At 25.8% G+C, this 24,720-nt stretch overlaps 1 protein-coding gene across 4 annotated transcripts in view; it reads left to right on the top strand.

The window, feature by feature from the left end:
* Positions 1 to 20,963, top strand: part of LOC145849812 (cadherin EGF LAG seven-pass G-type receptor 2-like) — a 49,054-nt gene extending 28,091 nt beyond the window's left edge. The window contains exons 16-38 of one of the 4 annotated variants that reach the window (XM_082954878.1): positions 681 to 956; positions 1,718 to 1,910; positions 2,340 to 2,510; positions 2,569 to 2,682; positions 4,301 to 4,484; positions 4,765 to 5,030; positions 5,110 to 5,271; positions 5,568 to 5,833; positions 6,256 to 6,419; positions 9,297 to 9,521; positions 10,123 to 10,239; positions 10,419 to 10,515; positions 10,666 to 10,896; positions 11,173 to 11,304; positions 12,921 to 13,107; positions 14,578 to 14,723; positions 14,886 to 15,019; positions 15,758 to 15,987; positions 16,055 to 16,177; positions 16,236 to 16,340; positions 16,470 to 16,722; positions 17,100 to 17,184; positions 20,387 to 20,963. In XM_082954878.1, the coding sequence (XP_082811004.1) occupies positions 681 to 956; positions 1,718 to 1,910; positions 2,340 to 2,510; positions 2,569 to 2,682; positions 4,301 to 4,484; positions 4,765 to 5,030; positions 5,110 to 5,271; positions 5,568 to 5,833; positions 6,256 to 6,419; positions 9,297 to 9,521; positions 10,123 to 10,239; positions 10,419 to 10,515; positions 10,666 to 10,896; positions 11,173 to 11,304; positions 12,921 to 13,107; positions 14,578 to 14,723; positions 14,886 to 15,019; positions 15,758 to 15,987; positions 16,055 to 16,177; positions 16,236 to 16,340; positions 16,470 to 16,722; positions 17,100 to 17,184; positions 20,387 to 20,411 (3,886 nt within the window). In that variant the 3' untranslated portion in view covers positions 20,412 to 20,963. Of the gene's footprint in view, positions 1 to 680; positions 957 to 1,717; positions 1,911 to 2,339; positions 2,511 to 2,568; positions 2,683 to 4,300; positions 4,485 to 4,764; positions 5,031 to 5,109; positions 5,272 to 5,567; positions 5,834 to 6,255; positions 6,420 to 9,296; positions 9,522 to 10,122; positions 10,252 to 10,418; positions 10,516 to 10,665; positions 10,897 to 11,172; positions 11,305 to 12,920; positions 13,108 to 14,577; positions 14,724 to 14,885; positions 15,045 to 15,757; positions 15,988 to 16,054; positions 16,178 to 16,235; positions 16,341 to 16,469; positions 16,723 to 17,099; positions 17,185 to 20,386 lie in introns of those variants that run through there. The other 3 variants (XM_082954877.1, XM_082954879.1, XM_082954880.1) reach the window with 3 other exon arrangements.
* The last annotated feature ends 3,757 nt before the right edge of the window (positions 20,964 to 24,720 follow it).

Below are 24,720 nucleotides of genomic sequence, written 5' to 3'. Positions count from 1 at the left end.
ACTTATTAACTTAAGAAATCAGTCTGTATTTTAGTGTTTATTACGCATAAACTAAAATAGTTGTAGAAATAAACACTAAAAAAATTTTATTTTTATTATAAAAAACAAAAATCGCTTTTGATAATTTTTGAAAAAGTGATCAAACTCGCTAAAAAAGCTTTGTTTACTGATGGACATTAATTTTAACTTAATACAGCTTTGATTTTGAGCTTACTAGTGATCAATACTATTACAAAACCAAGTGTCATTTAATTAGAAGTTTTTATTAAATAAATAACATAGATTAACTTTACCATTTCCTGAACTTGATAGTAATTAGTTTTGTCAGCTGAATGTTGTTTTGTTTAGCTGCTTGTTTTTTTGTTAAATGATATATAAGCTAATTGCTTTTATTTTAAAGTTTTTTAGTGAGTTGAATTTTAATTTTAAAAAGTATAATTTTTATAACTTTAAAAATGATTATTTTAAGTCCAAAAGTATGTAACAGTATAATATTTTGTTATTATATTAGTATTTTTATGGAAATAACATTCTAGAATACTTTTCAAATCGTTTAAAAAATTATCCAGTAAATAATGAACCATTTTATATTTTGAGTATAAAAAAATCTGTTGAAATATTTTTTTCTTCCTATTTAGCATAAATTCCAGTTCTTAAAATAATGAAAATATATTTTATAGATCGCTGGATTTAACTTCACCTCTAATATTAGGAGGAGTTCCAAATCTTCCCGAACAGTTTCAGGTGAGAAGCAAAAGTTTTATTGGATGTCTCCGAGATTTGATTATTGATGGACAAAGGAGTGATTTGTCCTCCTACATAGCTAATCAAGGTTCGATAGAGGGATGTTCTTCAATGAATGATCATTGTAATAAAAAATGTTCGAACGGTGGTATATGTGTTAACAAGTTTGATGGATTTGAGTGCAGCTGTAAAGACGGTACTTCTGGAGAAAAGTTATTATTACCTTTATACTTACCTACAGCCTTAAAGTTTTTTTACAGAATACTTTCAAAGTTTTTTGGTTAGCTGTAAAATTTTTTTAAAAAGATTTTAAAACTCTGTTTTAAATTATCAATTTTTTTTAGTATATCTAGTATAGACAAGTTAGTTTGACTTTTAAACTTACCTTAAGCGTTAAAATTTTATACAGAATATTTCCAATATTTCTTGATTAGCTGTAAAATTTATTTTAAAAGATTAAAAAAAACTTTTTTTTAAATTTTCAATAAATAATTTTTTTTTAATAGCTTTTCAAATTTTCAATGACGGATCTAGTTGATTTTTAGTACCTGAGCTGAATTACTATTAAATGAATTTTAAACTTTTAAAAACCATATAAGTTGTAAATAAACTAATAGATTTAAAATTTAATACATTTTTTATTAATCAAATATAAATTATAAGTGAATTCAGTTTGTTCAAAGTAATTAAAGAGCATCGATTTATCAATCAATTTAATTAACTATGTTTTTACGCTTTAAGTTCATTCTTTTAAACTGTTGTTATTCTTGCTTGAGTCTTTTTTGTTGGTTTATAGCTTTGCTTAGCTCGTTTGTGCTAAATATTTTTCACCTGTGTTAAAAGGTTTCAAGCATTTTAATTTACTACTTATTGTAAATAACTAGGCATTCTTAAGACTTTGGTTAAATTATAGCTTATATTAAGTGAATGATTATTTTTATTATACGAATAATGACCAAGTATATGATCACAGTTGTGAACGTCGTGGGGTTGTTAAACGACTGTTTGGTCATGGCTATTTCAAGTACAGTTTAATAAGTACTTTGCCCATGTTATTTCTACCGTTCCAATTAAAATCATCATTTAAAACCTTTCAAGATGATGGAACTGTTATGTTTTTTCAAGCAACTACCTTGAACAACATTTACGTTCATACCGAAATAAAAGTAAAGTCGTTTTGTTTGTTATATAAAACTTTTTTATTTCCAAAAATCATAACTCTTAGTGTTTTAATATTATATTTTATGTTAAAAAAGCAAGAGTTTCTGTTTATATAAAATTTTTTAACATACTTAAAGTAATAAAAAGTTACATGTCGTAATGCCGAATTTTCATGAAAGTCATTATACAAATTTAAAATCAAATGTTTATAATCTTTTTTAATATCTATATTTAAAATATTAAACTTATCAGTATAAACTTTTAGTTTTTTATAACTAAAATTTAAGCCTAGTTGATTTATTTTGTCTAATTATTATGCAGCTGTTTTTTCCTTAATGTACAAAATATAACTTTTTTGTCAACTGGTATTTTGTACATTTCAAAAACTATTTTGTTTTAAAGCAAAAGTATTTATTTTATAAAATTATATTTAGCTTTCCCAAGGCAAGTTATGGTATGAGATATATGATGGGACAAAAATTTTTAACATAAAATCGAATAAAATTTTATTAAACAATGGACAATGGCATACTATACATTTTGATTGGCTGAAAAACGATGACTTAATAACTGTAATTATGGACATTGATTATGGAAAAGAAATTGTAAGATTTTTTTTTTTTGCTCGATTAATATTAAGTATTTTAACTATTAAAATTTTAGGTTAGTAAAGTATTTTCATCGGAAAATTGGCTTGGTAAAGTTATTGTGAAAACAATAAGCATCGGTGGCAAGTCCAGTAGAAAAAATTTCGAAACTATTGCCGGCTGTTTTCAAGTCAGTTTGTAGTTATTAATAAATAATATTTTAAAAATATTGGATCTCAATCTCCTTTTTTTAGTTCATAATCTTAATTTACTTAAAAACAGATTTGGTTTATATTTAATTACTGTCTAAATCTAAAACATACATACCAGTTTTAAATAAAAAAGTATTTAAGTTGCTACAGTACGTTTTTTTATAATAAAAAGTAAACTCATTTGAAAAACTTCAGTTAAATAACTATTTTTGTTAAATAAGACAAACTGTATATATTTTAATCTTTTTGGCCAAGTAAAAAACAAAACGGTTTTAGCGATTTTTTCACTAAAACTAAAGTGTCAAGTACACTTAAAAAGCGCTTGGCTATTCTTACATAAAACTCAAGCCTTTACAATGCATCTGGTACTTGCTTCGTATTACTAATTCTTTGTTGATTAAATTAGCACTTGAAACTGTTTTTTTTTTTATTAAAAAAATAAAATTTTAGTGTCAATTTTTTTAACCTAAACATAATTTATTAAAAAATACACCAGTTTATTTTAATAATTGTCTAGTTTTAGTTTAGTGGAAATTTGAAACCTTATAAATTCTATTTTTAAGTTTTAAATTGTGCTTTATTATTTTGTAAAAATTATTAGAAAAAAAACTAGTATTTTGATTTTATTCTTAATATAAAATAAGCACAGTTTGATTAAATTACTGTGTGTTAATGCATTTTGGCATAAAAGTTTGGAATTAAATAGTATATAAATTAACATTTACATTTGTAATCGGTAAAACATGAAAAGTCAAAAGGATTTGTGACAATATTTTTAGTAAACTTTTGAGTTTCAATTTATATTTGATTGATATTGTTTACTACATAACTAGAAATCGGAGAACTACGTGTCATAAAAAATATTTTTTATTTTCAAATACTTTTATTAACTTTGAAATCGTTTTTAATGGTTTTTGTAACGTTCGGTAAAAAACCAGTGTTTATACTACTGTAAGATTATAAAATTTATGATATGTAATTTCTGATTCTACATACTGTAAACCATAATCATATCATATTAGAATTTTTTTTATTAGACTATAAAGTGGAACTCATTTAATGCTATTTTGACACAAAATTTAGAAAAACAAAAGAACAAATAATGTTACGTATTACTTACTAAACACAAAATCATGTACTCGTATGCACGTATTTTTTTAAGTTCAAATCTAAAACGCTGTTTAATACTTAAAAACTTGTGTAGCACCAATTTTTACACAATTATTTTATAAACGGTAGTTTAAAGTTGTTAGTTCAAATGTAGTAATTTTTACATGCAAAATTTTAACTGACTCAATAAATTACTGTTTTTACGCATGAGTTAATGTCATAATGATATAGCTTTTTATCAAAGCAACATGAGCTACACAAAGTGTTGCGCGCGCCGCTTTGTCGTTTAAAATATCTTTTGATGCTGCTATCTCACACTTCAACTTTTATTTGATCGTCCAATAGTAAAATGTTTGTTTTCTAGTTTATGAACACAACGTGCTATTCACTTGTTAGTAAAAAAAAATTTATATGGGCTGAATAGTTTTCCTATAACGTATAACATAATGCTATATAAGTATATTTTAAACGTTTTTTTTAATACAGAACGTGATATTGAAAGTGGACAAAACATATCTTTTCAAGTTGTTAGACAATGTTGTTCCTACTAAGGGTGCTAAGTTTTCATCTAAATGCAGTAGTCATGACACTTGTCCATTACAAAATACTTGCTCGGTGGGGAGTTATTGCGTGTCAACTTGGGCTAATTATTTTTGCAAGTGCAAAAAAGGTTATTCAATCTAATAAAAATTGTTTAAATATAAACATAATTTTTTATTGAAAATCATTTACTTAACAAATTTAATTTTTGCCGCTTATAGAAAAAATATTTAGCGTTTAGAAGATAACTTTTAATTGTATATTTGTTTTATGCATAAGAGTTAAACTTTTTGAACTTTCTATTTTTGTCTGAAGTTTTCTTTACTTTATTTTTTTTTTACTATCTTTATTGTACAGTTTAAAGTGCTAAATACTTTATAACATTTTCTTTTATAAAAAAAAATTCATAGGATACGTTGGATCTAACTGTACTTCAGTCTGTGACTTCAATCCATGTTTTAAAAATTCTGTATGCAAATTAGACAAAGATAAAGTTCATGGGTACAGATGCGAGTGCAAGGCTGGCTACACTGGTGAAAATTGTCAGTTTAAATTATCAGGAAGATGCCCAACAGGTTGGTATGGTCAAGACGGGATGTGTGCCCCTTGCAAGTGTTCTACTTCTAAACATTATGACCTTATATGCCACTCTTTAACCGGTGCCTGTCATTGTAAAGTAAGTATAACTTAAAAAGAAAATGTAAGTTTTTAATTATTGATTCTATATACTGAATAAAAGATAAATTTTCACGCAGAAAAACTTTTACTACAAGTCTGCTACTAACTCTTGTCATCCCTGTGATTGCTACAGTCCTGGTTCATTAAGTAGAAGCTGTAGTAATGAATTAGGAAAGTGTTTTTGCAAAAAAAATGTTTATGGAAACAAATGTGATAACTGCTCGTATGCTTTCGCTGAGGTTTAAAATTTTTAGTTTTTGTGGAATGTAATATTTTTATGTGAATTATTAATTTTTTTTAAACTCTAACTATAAGACCCTTTTTCTTAAAGGACTGTTTTTTATTATGTTTATTTTTAAATAAGTTTCTCTTTAATTACTTTATATATATTTTAATAGCTTAGCTTTCGTTCAGATATATTAAAGTAAAGTTTTCATGTTTTTATTACATTATTGTCCTATCTTAAGCAAAAACTTAAAGAATAAAGTTTCAAAATTTTATCAAAAACTCTTTTTTTAACTTCTTTTTGTTTTAGATTGGAAAAAACGGATGCAAAGTTCTTGATGGAGTAAACATGTGTCCTGAAAACCGGCGTCAGGGTATTGTGTGGTCAAGAACTAGAGTTGGACAAGCTGATTACAGTAGTTGTCCTGAAGATACCGTCGGTAAAGCAATAAGAGAATGTAGGAAAAATGGATGGCTAGAACCAACATTTACAAATTGTACAAACAAAAAATACTCTTCTTTTGAATCGTTTACAACCAGTTATGAGAATAAAAACATATATTTAAGTCAAAAATTGTTAGTTTTACTCACTTCAATTATTATTTTTTTAACAGTGAAAATAGAACGTTTTAGTTGTAAGGTTATTTGATAATTAAGTGTTTTTTTACCTTTTGAGTGATTTTTAAACAATATTTTTACTCTATATTTAGACTTATGTTTAATAATGAATTAAATCTTTATTTACAAAATACTCACTCTTTTTGCACTGGTCTAAAACCATTTATTTGTCCAAAACTTTGAATTTTTTTTTGAAAAATTAAAAACTCTATCACTAATATATGTTTAATATTTTTTTCTTATTCTAATAAATATGTAATAAACATATATTAGTATTCTATAAGTTTTGCTTTTAAATACTATTATATAAATAGTATTGATTTAGTTTTTACTAATAAAAAAAGTATTTGTAAATGTAACATTGAGCGTTTACGTTTCAGTCTTGCAAACTTGGCAATGAAAATCAGAGTGATAACTGAATCAACGCAGAAGTTTTACGCTAACGATATTGAAATTTCTTCAAATCTTATCAGTTTGTTACTGAAACATGAATGCTTGCAGTCTGGTTTCGGTTTAGCAATGGCTCGTGAGACTTCTTTTACAGGTTAATTTTGTAACTGCTCTGCTTTTAAACTGTTTAGGACTTACTTGATCGATGGTCTAATAGTTTTTTCACCTAATTTACAAATATATTAATGAAGTTTAGTTTTAGGGTATATTTATTAAAAAAATTTATCAGAAGTAGTTTATAACAAGTGTATCACAAATAGATTCTTGTAATTTACTTTTTATTTTGTCTTTAAGATTAATACGAACTTTAATTTATAAAAAAAAATACCATATTAAACGTTTTAAAACCTTTTTTCTTTGAATAATAAAAGCTAACCAAAATTACATAACTGATAAACAAATTTTAAATGTTAGTAGTTAAATAAAAACATTAATGAAAAGTTTTGTTATTCATAGTCGAGCTTAAAAAGAAAAATGTTATTAAAAAAAGGAGGTTATTTGTAAAATCAGTTTATTTACATTTATGGTTTTATAGCAGCTACTAGCGGAACTTAATTTTTAATATTTTATATTTAGATATTAAACTTAACATGATTTTTATATCTTAATCAGTTCTCAATAACATTTCTTAAGTTAAATTAATAAAAATTACTCTATAAAAAAGTTTTTCAATAGTTTTAAATTATATTTTAGATTATTGCCGCTATAAAAAAATTAGAAATTTTTGAACGATTATGATTGTTGTAACTTTTACAAAAAAAATTAGTACATATTAAACTTATTTTACTATTCATAACGTTTTTAAAAGTATGTTTGATCTATATTTTATACAAACTAATATTTAAAAAATTACTATTATTAAAAGTTTCAAACCGAGAAAATAGTTATATTTGACTAGTTTGCTGTTTTTATTGCACTTACTTTGAAATAAATGAAGTTTTCGAAAACCATTTGCAATTTTAAATCTCTAAATATTTACAGGGTTCCCACTTCCCTATAAATCTCTATAATTTTCGTAGAAATCCCTAGAAATTTGCAATATTCTGAAAAATCCTATAAATCCCTAGACAAAATTTAAAAATATGTGAAAATCACTATAAATTACGTTTTTTTTTTGGTTGGTGATTGAAATTAGAAAGCCAAAACAGTGACACCGCGTGGTGAAAATAAGTAAAAAAGTATTAATTATTTTTAAATCTAAGTATTTGCAGTCTCCGTACAAACTATGACTCTATGGTACCACCCCTAGCGAATAAAATTTTTTTCATTAATATTAAGTACAATTTATCTGAAGTTTGCTAATTGAACTAAAATTAGAGCTCAAACACCTTCGAACTTTCGTAAAACTCTATAAAGACTGTGCTTATAAACAGTTTATGACATGTTTTACTTTACGTACCTCAAAAATATGATCGTAACGTTTAAAGTCCTTTTTTTTTTTTTGATAGTATCCCTATAAATATGCTATATTTTATGGATTTCCCTAAAAATTTTTGGAAATTTTAGTGGGAACCCTGTATCTAATTTTAAAAAACTTATTTAATATGTAATTCTTTTTAAGTTACATTCAATTTATTTATCAAAAGTAAAACTGCTTAGAATATTTTTTAAAATTTCACTTGATTATGGCTTAGTTTTAGAAGGTAATAAAAGGTAAGGCTATTCAAGCTAAATTAAAAAACTTAAAATAATCTAATGAATTTAAAACAAAGCTATTTTCCATTTGCTGCTACTTGTGTGTTTATTTTTGGCGTATTTGTTCAATTAGCATCGGATCTAATTTTTAAAACTCACATTGAGCACACCTCTTATAAACATTGAAGATATCCTATTCTCAATATTTGAGTTTAACACGGTAAACATTCATACAAATGATCGAAAATAGCTCTAAGCTTTTTTGTCCTTCACAGTTAGCAACTCTTCCAAACATTTGAAGTGATGTCTATGTTTTGTAGGAAATGCTTTGATTTTAAGAGCAGATATTTTTGTATATGACATTTCGTCAAACATTTCTGAACACTTTTATTCAGACACTTAATATTCAGACACTTTTTTGGTGATGTATGCTGGTATTATTAAAAAAAAACACTACTAATTGGTTTTTGTAATTTTAACGAATAATATCATAAAGTTAATCAATTTCAGAGTTGTTGCCAGTATTCGTTTTTTGTTCTTGTTTAAAAGTTAAAATTTTGATTTTATGGCTTTCGAGAAAGTTATTTATTTAAGTTCATATTATTTGCTCTGCATATTAATTTTTAAACAATACTTTTGTAATTTTGAAAAGTTCTTTTTGAAATCGACAAAGCTCATACATAACTCCCATACTTGTGTATTGCATTAGCATTCAGGTTAAACTAAAAGCAAGTGTTCAGAAATGTTCAGAAATATTTGACGAAAATGTCATATACAAGTATACCTGCTCTGTAGACCAGCGCATGTATCACATAGAATAGAAATAGACATGGCATCAAATGTTTTGCTGATTGTAAAGGACAAGACAAGCGTAGTGATATTTTTTATCATTTGCATAAATGTTTACCGTATCAGATATCAAAAATTGAGAATAATTTCAAGGTTCTTAAAAGGTGTGCCTGAGGTAAGGTTTATAGTCTAGAATTGATGCTAATAAAACAAGAAGTATAAAAGTTAAACACACTAGTAGCAGCAAAAAAAAAAAAACTTTTTTGAAAATCAATTAGATAACTTTAGTTTGACTTTTTAACTTTGCTTTTTAACTTTGGTTTGTACAGCTTGCTTTTTATAACCTTGTATAAGTAAGTTTTAAACAGTTTTACTTTTTATTTTAGTTTTGATAAGGAGTTGAATATCAATTCAAAAAGCTTTAGGTACTAATAACATTTCTCAAATGACAAGTGTAGTGTTTTTAAGCTGCAAACAGTTTTTGAATACAACAAAATCCTTTCCGACAATAAAACAACGGAAGTTAATTTTTTATACATTACCAAAGGTGATTTAGTTCGAGCAACATCTGCTATCATTTCAAACAAAACACAACGCTTCTGGAAAATGGAAAATCCGAGCACGGGTTTGTCAGCCCCGTACCTAATTAAGAATTGGCAAAACTATATTAGTACACTCGTTGAAAACGCTGAAAAAGTACATTTAGACAGGGCTAAATATATTTCGTCTGAAAACATTTTGTTTTCATTAGACACATTAGGCAAGAACGACGGTTAGTTTTTGTTTTAACCATTTTAGCAAGTAGCAATAACTATATTTTTTACCTACAACTCAAAATTTTGTTTTTGTTTATTTGTTTACTTTTTTTATAGCATTTAGAGTTTAAGATTTTATTTTAACAAAAACAAAACTTTGTTTAGAATTAACTATAAAGTATTGTCCGTTTGTAAAAACCAAGTAATTGATTTTACCTATAATTAATTTTAGTATTTGCTATTTTTAATGCTTTTTTGCCAATAATAAAGTATCTTTGTATAGATTTTGTATTTTGATAAAAAATTTTTGAATATTACTATAATGATAACACATTTAATGCACTTTATTATTTCCTTTGAAAAATATTTTAAAGTTTACGAAGCTTAAAACTCACGTAAATATTAGCTGCTACGTACACAAATTAAAAGCTTAATGCTTTAATTTATTTGATTAACACGTGTTTACTAATCGTAAATTTTAATAGTTAAAAATTCATAAAAATAAACATGAAGCTAAGTAGCAGCGAAATTTTCTCGATACAGTTTTTTTTTTATTGTAATCTACGTGGTTACACAAATTTAAATTGTAAAACTTAAGTTCAATATTCATATTTCCAGAAAAAATGTTTTCAGTTCCAAACGATATGTTGCTTGGTGGAGTTTATATGAAGCTACCAAACACTTTATTTATTAAAAATAAAACGAAAAAGACTAAAAAAAGAAGTCTGCGTTCTGGTGAACTTTTTTGTAAGATCTTTATATTAATCAACTATTTAAATTTAGAAACATGAACTCCTTAAAACACTGTGTCAATAATTGTTCATATTCTAACTAAATGAGTAAGTATACTCATTAAACTAATAAACTTATATATAAAATACTTACATCTTTTTAAATTTTTTTTTGTGTTACAGCAAATTCAATCGTAGTTGGAATAATGTCGTTTAAAACATTAAAAGACATTTTTCCATTATCATTTGAAGTGAGTCAATCAGTAAGAATACCAAAAAGGTTAAAAAAAAAGTTTTTTTAGATTTACTTCAGATCGTTTTTTAGATGATTTTTTTCTAGAGTTTAAGAATTAATTGCTAAAATAGTATGTTCGTAAAATGGAACTACGTAAAATATATTTTAACTTTAATATAGTTTTTGAACATTTAGGCCAACCGTCAACAGCGAATTGATAAGCTTTGTAGTGAAATATCGAGGAAAATCATTTAAGTATATGAGCGAAGAAGATCGTACATTTGTTAGTAAAGTGTATGACGAAAAGGGATTTATGCGTGAAATACCTCGTAATGATGATCCAATACAAATAAGTTTAAAATTGATAAAACCTGAAAATATAGTTGATCCGTTGTGTGTTATGTGGAATTTTTCAGATAATGTTAGGTAATCATTGTTTTATTAGTTATTTAGTATGTTTTTATGTAGAAGTAAAAATAAATTAAAATTTTATTTTATACATATACTTATGAAACTGGTTTTTACCTTACACAAAGTTAAGGTTTTTCATAAACTTTAACAATTTAGATTTGTTGATAAATTTTATTAGTTATTTCTGCATGAACGTATAACTAAATTTACACTTTGATTGATGATATTTTTGTTTTAGTATGTTGCTTACTATTTATTGAGAATGACTTTTGTAAATACTTTTAAAATTAGAACTTCACTAAATTCGATTGGGGGTTGGTCTCAGGATGGTTGCATTTATTCACATTCAAACAAAACACATGTTATTTGTAACTGCTACATGAATGGTACAATTGCTGTAATTACTGAAAAAGAAATCACTAGGTACATTTTAAACAGTTTTTATCAATTATGTTTAAAGAGTTACACTGTTACTTTATCCATCTTAATACGTTTTGAAAATTAGTATAACTGTTTTTTCTGAAATTTTTTTTTTAATAGCTGTAGTGTTTTTGTTCTTAGTCATTTATTTGTTTTACATCCTTTCTCGATCAATTTTATTAACAGCTTTGACCACGTTCTTATATATTTTAGTTTAATATTGTTAATAAAATTAATTTTATAATATTTTTCATGATAAAAAAGATATGTTTATTAAAGTATTAACAATAATTTACACAGTACTTTTCTTTATCTATGTGATATATAATTCTCTCTTTTAAACAATTATCACAGTTCCACGGAATTCTGTAAAAAAATTATAAAATATAAAGAAGATTAAAATGTGTATTTACTAAAATATAAGCCATAATTAATTGTAGATTAATAATTAATAGTAGATATAGTACATGTTAATCACTAACATTGTAAATGGAGTAAATCAATAAACTTCAATTAATAAATTTAAACTAATAATACTATGAAAGTTGTATGTGGATTGTATAGTACAACTTAAACTGTAGTGCTTATAAAAACTATACGTTTATTATTTTATACATGTAAAATTATTAATTATCATATTTGAAACTATTCAAGTTTGGAGTAGTATGTACAGTACAGTTATAACATTAATAGGAACTAACGTCAAATTGAAACAAAAGTAAAACAAAATAAAATGCAAAATAAACTACACTCACGTTAAAAGTTTCAAAAAGTGAGTAAAAAATTAAAACAGATGATAAGATATTTTTTAATATACATTACGTCACGATATTGTACTCGAAAATATACTAAAAATTATGGACAGACACATATCGTTATATGCTTATAAAATTTGTATTTAAAAACTAGTTAAAAATTTGTAATTAAATCAATCTGAGTGTATAATAATGTATAAATGGTTTATACTTAATTTTAGTGTAAAGCAACGAGGCAACTAAGTGTTAAATATATGACTAAAGTAGAAAAAAAACTTTATGTTAAGCTTTAAAGCGAAAAAAAAATCAGTTAAATGAAGAAAAGTACTGTGAAAATCGTTATTATTATTATTGTATATTCCAACGAACTTGTTTCGTTAGAATCTGTATTAACAAAATTTTAGCAAGTAATTTTGAAAATTTACCATAAAACTAGTTTTTCTAATATTTAAATATGTTGCCAGGGTTGCTAAAAAACCTGGAAACCTAAAACTTGACAATTTAGGCTAAACAACCTGGAATTAAACATGTTAAGTAGTAAAATTTCGATTTGACACAAAAAAAATCTATCATATAGATAAAAAACAGATTTAGACTAGAAATTTAGACTTAGATAGAAATTTTTTATTATAAAACACATTTAAACTAGCTTTAAAGTATCTTTCAATGTTTTTATACTATTTAACACAGTTTCTTACCTTAAACTTAACTTTAAACTAAAAATAGACCTTAAAATGTACCTGGAGAAAATTTTTAAAACCTGGAGAAAATTAGCCCAAAACATTTGGCAACCCTGTAATTAAAGTTTTTTTTCATTTTGTAAAAGTTATTAAGGTTTTGTTTTATGATGTAAACAACAAACAGTGTTTTGAAAAAGTCTTCTGTATCAGCCCCGGTTACAATAGTTATTAGCCTGTCCATCGTCATGTTATTGGTAGTCGTGTTGGCACAAATCTGCTTATCAGCTGTTAGATCTGTCCGTTCTATTGTGAACAGAAATCTTGTTGTTGCTTATTCCTTTGCTAACATACTGTTTCTCGTCGGAATACAGGTTATTATTTATTAAACATATTGTATTTTTTTACTAATAAGTAAACCTAATACATTTGTAAATATAAAACTTTTTATAATTTAATAGTCATTTAACTTAATTTTTTACAAACAACCTAATGTTTATTTTTATCAAAACAAACATATATATTTGGTGTTAACAGAAAGAGAAACATAAATTACTGATCTTTGGCAGCATTTATTAGTATTTTTGACGTTTGAAAATTTTCATCTCCTAAAAAGTTCTCCACAAACCTTGGAAAACGATCCTTAATTATTGTCTAAAAATGACGCGTTATTTGACCGATACAGGTCCTGTCACAAAAACAAGCAAATTTGTTAATTTATGTAAAATAATTTTTTTCACATAGTTTTATATTTGATTCCTTCTCGTCGAGACCTATACAAAGATTACTCTTGGTATTGCATAGCAAGTAGATTATGCGATCGATGTAACTTTTTTCTCCATTAATAGAGTTTACTTCCTCTTGCATATGGTAGCTATAAAACCAAGTTACATTTTTCAGGTCCATAAGGCAAATTTTTATTTTCAGACACACTCTCTGCTTGGAATTTAACTTCTCTTTAAATAAGAAACTCTGGGTATCCATGCATACTACAGGGTATCAAAATAAAAGTTGAAGACTTGAAATTTTATAAATTTTGAAAAAACCTGGAACTTTGAACAAAATTCAATAAAAAACTTTAAAAAACCTGAAATTTCGAACTAATTTTTACATGTAAAGTAACGAAATTTCGATTAGATACAAAAAATCTACCCTTAAGATTTAAAGTTTTTGTATTGTTTAAATATTTTTTCATTAAAAAAACATTTAAAGTAGCTTTACAGTATCTTTTTAATGTTGTTATACTGTTTAGAACAGTTTTGAAACCTAAGTTAAACTTTATACTAAAAATGGACTATAAAACTAGTTTTTTAAAACCTGGAAGAAATTTACAAAAAATATAACTAAACTCTGATACTAATAACTGTTTTTTTGTTTTATTTATCTCTCCTCAGGTAAGTTAGGAGAACAGATCATATGCACTCAGTAGCATAAATTTTTATTAAAATATTTATTTTTTTACTACCAATGGGCTGAAGCTGCAAATACTGGCCAGTTAAATATGTTTTTCAGTTTACCGTAGTCGAAAATCCAATGTATCTTGAATTATAAGGATGTCTAAAAGTTTTAAAATGTTTTTATTTTCCACCTTATAAGTATAGACTATTATTTCGTGTAATATCATTTTCATTTGTTCCGTAGCAGTCTAGTAAAACTTTTATTCTTGGTGGTTAACTATTGTAAATCCAGTTACATATATGTACTGATTCTTATAAATTTCTCGAAAAAACTTAGAAAATAGCTTTTCAACATCAAAAAATGGTGCAAACATTTTTTCATTTGTGCTTCTGATTTTAAGAACAACATTTAAATACGTTTTAACACAATAATTTATTCCACCACAGCGTACAGCGGACTTATATTGGTGCATGGCATCTGCCGTTCTGATTCATTTCTTTGTTTTAAGCAATTTCGCATGGATTGTTGTTGATGTTTTGCATATCTACAGAACGATTACTGAAAGACGTAATGTTAATCACGGACACTCAAGGTTAGATAGTCAACAATATTAACTAATAATATTAATAAACTTTAAACATTCAACAATTTTTTGTATACAGCAATGTAAACTAATAATAAACTTTTTTTTAACAATATTTACCTATCTTATAGATATACTAGGATGTAAATTATATAACAATAAATATTACAGAGTATACTATTTAATTGGGTGGATAATTCCTTCTGTAATAACAGCATTATCTCTTGGACTTGATGCCAAAGGTTTTGGAAATAGCGAATTTTGTTGGATATCTGTTCAAGATTATCTTATTTGGAGTTTTGTTGGTCTGTAAAACTGAATTGATTTTATGTTTGTTTTTGATTTAAATATTCAAGTTCAAAAGTCTAAATTATGGTTGATAAAACTAGTTTTGGTTTTAGCTTAGAAAAACAAAATTATAACTGCAGTATAGAAAAAGAAGAATTCAATAATAAACTGAATTAAAATGTTCTTGTTTATATATCTTTATATCTTAAGTAAAATTTAATAACAAGTTTGCTTCAAATATTCATTTAGTTTTTAAGTCATAACACTTATTACATCACTCAATTTAAAGTTTAAAAGTTGAAAAGTTAGGTTTTACCAAAGGTTTAAGATTATTTAAATTATCAAGGTCAAGTGTCATGTTTATTTACAAGATAGTAAAAATGGTCTGTTTTTCATACAATATTACTACATTGTTATAATTATTTAAAACATAGCTGGTTATTTAGACTACTTATTTCCCAAAATAATAATACATGATGTGAATACAACTTTTCAATTAAGGTTAGAATATTTAGTATAACTATATTTTTAGTTTATAATAAAGTTCTTTATAAACTTTTATTTTGAGTGTATAAAAAAGTTTGAAAGTTAGTTTGCATTTAAAAATTTTACTACTTAATTATTTAGCACATTAAAAACACAGCTTTCATTTAAAAATATTAACATAAAAAGTTCAACTTTTATTCTAAGAGTAAATATAAAGTATTAATTATTATAAATGTCTACTAAGTTTTAACATTTTACTTAACATACAGTGCCAGCTCTATTCTCATTTCTGTGCTACATAATCATCTTTATAAAGTCTGTTGCTTCTTATTTAACTTCAAAGCGGCCTGACATGAATCGTGAAGTCATAAAAGACGATTTCCGTTCAAGTCTCGTTACTGTCGTGATGTCTTACATTACATGGTTTTTCGCCTGTGTCGCCACCAACTTTAACTCATCTTTATATTTCTACTTATATTCTTTTGCAGTGATATCCCTGGTAAGAATATATTTGTTTCGATTTAGTATGATAATGAAATAGTATTTAAATGAAAATAATTTTTTAGAGTGCATCAATATTTGTTCTAAACTTATGGAACAACAAAGAGATGAGAGAAGGTTTCAAAACATATAAGAAAAAAAAGTTAATTAAAAATTCCAGGAATCAGACATTTGAACACCTTTTATCAGTAAGATGTCTTAGTTTATAGTTTTTAAAACTGTATTTTTAATTTTTTTTATATTTAGAACCGAACTCCCGACACCTCGTCAGGAGCTAGCCACATGTTGAAGATTGGTTCAAACCATAATTCAATGGCATTTAACCAAAGATATTACCCCGACAGGCAGCTGGTAAGTTTTACTAAAGATTACCTACTTTTCTTTATTTATTCTCTATTTATTAAGAGTATTATTTAGTTAAGCAAAGTGTTTGAATTTTTTTTTGCTTCCTACGCAATACCAAAGCTAAACTTTTTAAAGTCACCTCACGATGATGACTTGAGCGACGCAGAGAGTTTTTCCTCTCGGAGTAGCATGTCTCTGTCTTCATCTTCAACCTGTACGTCCTCGTCCGAGGCAGAGGAAGAGGAAGTCACTCAGCGGAACACGCTCAGAAATATGCGTAATTGTCGGGTTATTCCCCCTTCCCCGCCACTTACTTCCCAGTCGACGGGAAAACGTAAGAATTTGCGACCCAGGTTCCAAGATGATTTGTTGTCGCCGATTCCTAAAAGTATTTTATTTTGCCCTGTTGTTTGAAAGACTTTTTAAAAGACTGAGTTTGAACAATCTAGTATTGTTTAAACTTGGTTAATTTTTTTTGTTATTGTTAACTATGTAGAAGTCATTTAGATAATTTCACAATTAACTAGTTAATTTATTTTTCGGGATGCATTTTGCATAAATAAAGCAATTCCTAGTTTACAACTTGTTCACAGAAGATCTCTAATTTTAAGATGCGTTGAAGTAATGAAATACTGTTTTTATTTTGCGCATTTTATTTAGAGTAAAGTAAATTATAAGTAGTTTTTTATAGACAAATAAATAAAATTTAGTTTGTTAAAAATAGGTTTTTTAATTAAAAAACAAACATAATTCCCGTTCTTACAGCTCCCGGAATTTCAATCAATGATGAAATTTATAAGCTCACTACAAAACCCGTAATAGCTGTGAGTAATATAAAAGTTCATTCAGAGTAAGTTGTTTTTTACTTATTTAGTTTAAAAAAAAGCTCTTGTATTAAACTCATTAATAAAAATTCTAATTTAAACACATTTTATATTTTTAAAGAGTATGCTTGGTAGTGATTAAAGTTAGTTTTTTCTTGTAAATTCCCATTTTTTAAATACGGTTTTACGACTTAAAATTTTATTTAATTATTAATTCAATATAAGAAATTTAAGCATAGTCTAATTTGATTGCAGATAAAAATAATATTATAATTGTCCTTCAATAATAAACTTTTGAAGACTTTATATGCAATAAACGATATGTATCGATTAAAATTTATGTAAAAAAATATTTTACTTTAAAATAAATAAAGCTTTTTTGTTTTCAAATTAAATTTTTTTTTTTTAAGTATACTTTCGAAATTTTCAGTATGGTGTTTTTAAAAGTTTTCATACATGAGAAAAATAACTCATAAATTTTGACACACCATACGTACGTATATTGTCGCTTGAGAGTACAAAATGTAACAAACATTTATAATTATAGAAAAAATTTAATTTTATTTAAATACTATTTGCAACTTATATTTGTTTAAGAAAAATACTCATTTTCGAGCTATTTATGTTTTTATTTTTCACAATTTTTTCTATAAAAACTGTGTATCCATATCAAGTGATAAACTAAGCTAAAGTTACAATCTGAGTTAAAAATGTCAAGTTTTTTGTTAAGTTATAATGATGAGCAACTGTAAGTTTATAAAAAATCAAAGCGTGCTTAATGTAAATAGGTAATAAGCAAGATTATGTTAATTTGGTGACACGTTCAAAATCCACCCATTCAAATTCGAGAACCGCTTACAGATCGAGGGTAAGGGTTATGGGTAATAGTGATAGTGAAAAATAAGTTAAAAATAAATTTTAAAAATCGGTTGGATTTTGGTAGTATACTGTTAATTTGATTGTGGATTATAATGTTGCTTTTCCATTTTAGTAATACTAAGTGTTGAACTTTCTTTTCTGTTTTCCGACTGTTATTGTTTTTAAAATGTTAAGCTAACTCTGCTTGCATCATTTAAAACTCTAAATTTTCTTACAGTATCAGAGTTCTGAAAGGGTTTTCAATTAAATAGGTGCTCGAGTATTGCATTGTTTTGAAATTTTTACGATAACTTGTTCGAAATACTTGATACGGTGTCTCACCTATATTCAGGGTTACCAAAACTCCTGGAATCCTGGAAAAACCTGGAGTTTGAAAATTTGGACCAAAAAGTTCTGGAAATTTTGAGACACTTTGAAAAAGAAACCTGAGAAAAAACTAGAATTTTAAACAAGAATCACCAATAAACCTGGAATTTTAAGCAATTTTTCCATGTAAAGTAATGAAAATTTGATTAGAAACAAAAAATCTACCATAAAAGTAATTCATTTTGTTATCATAAAACGATTTAAAAAAAAAAACAAGGTTAAAGTAGCTTTACAGTATCTTTTCAAAGTTGTTATACTACTTAAAACAGTTTTTTACCTTAAACTTAATTCAATACTAAAAGTGGACCCAGAAACTTTTACTTTAGAAAACCTTGAAGAAAGTTCTCAAAAATTTTTGGCAACCCTGAATATAACAGATGTCTGACTGAATAAATTAACAATCATAGCATAGTATTCGACCACTTATTTAATAAATTATTTAACCACTTGTTTTCTTTAATAATAATAATTTAAAGTTCAATGCTGTCACACTCTCACGCGGATCTTTTAAGCTAGTTAGACTTTTTTTTAAGAAACTCAGGCTAATTTAATTTTTACTTAAGACTTAAATGAGATTGAGCTCGATCACTTTCTAATTTTTGGTATTTGTTTTAGCTTTTGCCCTAACATTTATAGTTGTTAATTTTTATTGTTGATTTCAATTATTAGCTGGAATTTTCTGCCTTGCGACTAGCACTGCTTTACTATAACATTTAAACTGTTTTGAAGAAAAAATAAAATAGTTTCTTTACTTTAGCTCATAACATTTTGATATATGTTATTTTTGATAAATCTGATTATATATTTATTTTACTTTAATCCGGAGGTCGGCAGGTAGTCGCGGGCCAAACTTCAAACATCAAAATATTTGCGTGCCACAGTCGTAGTTTCAGTTTTTAACCTCTATAGCAGATCCCAAAATACCTAGTCTAATTTTCAAATTTTAGTAAGTTTTACCTAAGAACTTTTTCTTTTGCTCATCATTTTGAACTAGGTGCGGGAGGAGCAGTGGTCAACCTAAAAAAGATTAAAAATTATTATTTTAATGAAAAACTGAAAATTATTATTTTTAAAAACAAACTTTTGTTGTAATTGTAGTAAATTTTTTTACTAAATTATTTTTTTAAAGGATTAAATTTAAGGTGTTTTTTAGTTTCTTGTAAATTTTCCGCATCCCCTAACATACATACTACACGTCGCCACTGCTTCGAACCTCAGAATATCTTGTGTAAGTTAAAAATGTATTTGCGGTAACACTTACATGCTCACGGGCCGCAGGTAGTATCTTTAATGTGCTGTATACCATTTAAATAAAAGCATGCTTTCTGCCCTCACTTTTACCCTTCATGAGCCGCAGCTTGCTGACCCCTTATTTAATCAATGGTATGGTTGTTTATAACTTTTTTTTCAAAACTGACTACTGTTATTTAGAAACTATAAATAAACGCAAAAATTGTTATTTTAACTTTTTGCCCTTTTAATAAATTGAGTGTTTTATAGCCTTGTATAAACTTAGTATGAGCGAGCATATAATTAAAATAATGCTATTTGTGTTTTTTAATTGGATATAATAATATAAAAGTCAAGTAAAAACAACATTTCGGCGGATTCAAATATTTATAGTCTAGTTATTTTTCTGTTAATGTCTTTTTATTAATTTCTAGTTAGTTTTTATAGCTTCAAAGAGTTTCAAACGGTAATTAAATTTACTTTTTTTCAAACTAAATTCCATTAGATTTAAGTTAATTGTACTTAAGTTAAGCAAAAGTTATTTTAGAAATATAATGAGCATTTAGTAAACTAAAATAATTTTTGTGAATTAGTCTATTTTTAATATATTATTTTATGCCTTTTAAAAATATTTGTTATACTATTTTACTTTTATTTGTATATAGGTTGATTCGATAAGTGTTAATTCCATTCATTTTATTAAATAAATTATCTTTGTACATTAAATTAACATTTATTTAACCAATTCAACAGTGAAAGTGACGAAACTTCTTTGTGATGTGAAAAAATAAATTGAAGGAAGAAAAAGTAAAATATCTGAATAAGGAAAGTTTATTGAAGGCTTTGGATCTTTTAGGCTGCGCTAAAGACTGTTGTAGTTATTGATATTTTATCATATTTGCAAAAAATACACAAGTAACTTATTTTTCTGTAAACAAAATTTTTTAATTGCTTATTTTTTATTAGTTATTGAAAGGATATATGGTTGAAAAAGTTCACCTCATTCTAAGTTGTGTTTGTGAATGATGTAACTTGTAATGATTTAAAAGGTTGTCACTTTAAAACTATTAAAATGTTAAATTTATTTTATTAACAAAAATTATGAACGATTATTCACTTAATCAGTGCATTTTTACAGTGGCCAAACAATTAATCAAGTACTTTACTATTTTTTTACGTTTAAGTTTACTCTCAACTGTTTGATAACAGATTCAAAATCATGTTGTTTTGTTGTACGTTTTAATGCATTATTTATATTGATGTAAATTTCATTAGTTAGTAAATTAATGTCGATTGACTGTTGTTGCTAATAAATTTTAGTGTTTTTCCATAACAATAATTTGGGTTACTTTAATTATATCATAGCTTAACTCGGTTTAAGTTAAAACTATTTTAAAAGCATGTAAAAATACTTTTTATATAACTAATACGTAACTATTTTTTATTTAAAATAAAGTTTGATAAAGTTTCATTGAAGATTCTGTTCCAAATGCAACAAAAACTTTTGTAGCTAAGTTAAGAATTATAAACAATTAAAAAATTTGTATATAATGTTATCTTCATATATTAAAGTAACACAAATTCAATATGTTAATCTATAATTACGTTATATATGTAAAAAGTATTCAACTAAAAGTTGTACTAAAATTGTGTATTCGAAATTTAAACAACATTTCAACTTTAAAGTTAACATCAACTTTAAAAACCAAACTTTTACTTTATGGTTGTAATTCTGTAAGTTTTTCTGCATACTTGAATCTTAGTATGAATGGTTTGAAGGTAGTCTGCCTGGTATACTATCAAAATCCACCCGATTTTTTTAAATTTATTTTTCACTATCACTGTTACCCCTAACCCTCGATCGGTAAGTGGTTCTCGATTTGACTGGGTGGATTTTGATCGCGGGTGGATTTTGAACGTGTCCGAGTCTGCCTATTTTATATTAGAAACTGTATATAGGTCAAACTTTAAAAAGTTTTACTAAACAATGGAACACACACTGAAAGACTTGGAAAAAAAATATAGTTAAAACAATTCATGAACATACCGACCAATTTCCTTTAGTAATTAATTTTAAAATTTTCATAAAAAAATCATACCAAAAGAAAAAGCATATAATTTACAATTTTTAAAGTTACCAGTTGGAAATGATTTAGATTTTGTAGAACAATGGTAAATTCAGAAAACTAATTTAAACAATGTGTTCAAATAATAACTCAAAAAATTATAAAGCAATATACAAAGTTTTTGATTTAAGTTCTCTTTTATGGGATTTTTAAATCTTTACTTGCAATTATAATTACAGTAAAGTACCAAATTCAAGTAAGTTTTCTTATTTTTTTAATATATATTAATAAACTATAAATTACAGTGAAATTTTCAACACTTTTACATAATTAAGTAGTATTTTCTAATGAACTTGAACTTTATTTACTATATAAACATATCATAACTAAAAATGTCTTTATTATAATTCTCTAAAAGCAAATAATTGCTAACAGAATTGAAAATTTAAACAGAACTCACTCATTTTCGAAAAAAGTTTATTAATTAATTTCGTTTAGCGCATCCTCAGAATAATATTGCTAAAACTATTAATATCATAGTGTAATTTTAGTTATATACAATAAATTTGAAAAGTCTAGCTAAAAATAGTTACGTCATAAAGTTTAAAAGTCTGTTTAGAATTAGTTTTAAAAATAGAATTGAGTTGTACTAAGCTAATTTGAAGTAATTTATAAGACAAAATTGCTAAAACAAAAACATTTAAAATAGTAAAAATTTTTACCTGAAACTAAGTTAAATAAAAAGCACATTACAAAAACGACAACAATAATACTACTAAGCACGCTATTTATAAAGTTTTAAATTGTAAAAATATCTTGGTTTGCAAATTTTTGGCTCGCGAGTTCTAATAAACATAAATATAAATAGTTAATATAATTAATTAAAATATAGTTAAAATAATAAACAAATATTCTAGAACTGAAAGATAGTAGGTGTTTCTAGCTCGGGATAGAATTTCGAACCTATTATCCAGGTAGTTCTCGGCTTAAACAGGGTTGTTGAGGAGGTGCTGATGAATAGATGACTGTTCACCTTTAGGCTTCACGTCGTCAATAAAAATAAACCTTTTTAGCTTTTTCGTGACATGCTGCTCTCGCCTGACGTGGAAACGTTGAGATGTTCGACCTACGTAGTCATTTCCGCAATGACATTTAAATATGTATACTACATTACTCAAATCATGGGTAGGTGTGGCATCTTTTACAATTCCGTTAAGCGGGCGTATGGTGTTGTACACAACACGTAGCGAAACGCTGTTAAAGGTGGATTTTATAGCTAATGAAGCTTGCTTAGCCAGTCTTATTGAGTTTTCACCCATATAAGGAAAGCGAAGGTAATTTTTTTGTTAAAAACAGTACCAAAACCAAACTATTCAGAATTGAAAATGTTTTGACAAAACGAAAGATTTTAAATATGTTGTTTTATAAGTTGAGACAGCTTTTTTCTATGGACTTTTAACTAATTTTATTGTATGTACTTGAATCTAAAAGTTAAGTATAATACAATGTTATAGAATGAGGTAGAATTTATTCTAGAAAAACAAATTCTAGTATCAAGTTCTTGCAACTTGTACTACTTAAAGTTTCATTATACTTCATTAGTAGCTGTAAATTAACTAAGATAAACCAAGTAGATAAGTATAAGATTATACAAGCAAATTTTTACATAACACAACAATTGGGTAAGTGTTAAAGTATCATTTTTAAACTAAATTTCACGTCTAACTCACAAATAAGGATGTTATAACTTAGGGTTTATACGCGGCAGGCTGAATCAGTTCTTTTACGATAATAGGAAAATATCAATACAAATGCTCAAAAAAACTAATTTCAAACGTTTTTGAATAGGTTATTAAATTGTAGTGATCTTCCGAATCTGTTTTCCAATTTTGTTTTTCAAATCAAGATCCGGTCAGGTCCAGCTAGTTTAAAAATTTTCAATTTGACTAACTACACTTTAAAACTAGCCTTATTCATTTATCATATAGTTGGAAAACGTTTCTAGTTAATGAGCAAGATTCACCAGAAAAGTCTTTTGCAGACCGGAAATATCTAAAAATAAACCTTTGCGAGCCGCGTAACTTAGCCAAATAAAAAAAAATTCTTAAGTGTTGAATTGCAAAATTGAAAATTGTATTAAAATGATAACATTTTAGTATTATTATGTACAAAAACTAAAATTGATTTCTATTTGAAAACCAAACTTACTCAATCAGATACAAAAAGTAACTACAAAGAAAATTCATGCAAGCATTAGACAGATTCCTACTAATAAACTTGACAGAAACCAATTCTTATTAAGTTTTCTACTCTTATATAAATTTCGTTTAACTTTAGATATGTTTTTGAACATAACTAGATGAAGAAATTTTTGATTTTTTGTTGTGCTTTTTTAACTCTGATTTATAATATAAATAATATATATAAACTAATCTGCTCTTCAAAATATAGTTTATACTAAACTTAAAATGCAGTCAACATAAAAAAATTCAAAAATTTTAAGCTAATGGTTTCTTAATAAAGATCCTAGCGAACAAGTTCGCTCGTATATATATTAAAAGCAATTTGCACAGTACTTCTCTTTATTGAACCGAAATATGTTGTAATGGGGTAGCTGTCAAATTTGCACAAGCGTACAAAATTGCACGAGAGCACAAAATTGCACGAAGACACTTTTGCACGAGCAGACAATATTTCACGGAGTCATTTTTGCACAGGTTGAATTTTTTTTTAGTAGTTTTTTTTATTAAGTATATGTTTTTTTAGTTTTTCTTTTTATTACTATCTCTGTTACCCCTAGCCCTTACCCACGGTCGGTATGTTATAGTTTTCTTTTTTGTTAATTAATTTTTTACTTTTTCTTCTTACTATTTTTTTTTACTATCACTGTTACCCCTAACCCTTACCCTAGGTCGGTAGCTTTTGTTTGTTTTTTATAAAAAAATTTATAAGTTATGTTTTTATTTATATTTTTACTATCACTGATACACCTAATCTTTACCCTCGGTCAGTATTTTTTAT

This window comes from Thalia democratica, chromosome 2 (genome assembly GCF_965202585.1).
Source record: "Thalia democratica chromosome 2, ktThaDemo2.hap1.1, whole genome shotgun sequence".
In the NCBI taxonomy this organism is placed as follows: domain Eukaryota; kingdom Metazoa; phylum Chordata; class Thaliacea; order Salpida; family Salpidae; genus Thalia; species Thalia democratica.
This window is presented reverse-complemented; position numbering and strand designations above follow the sequence as displayed.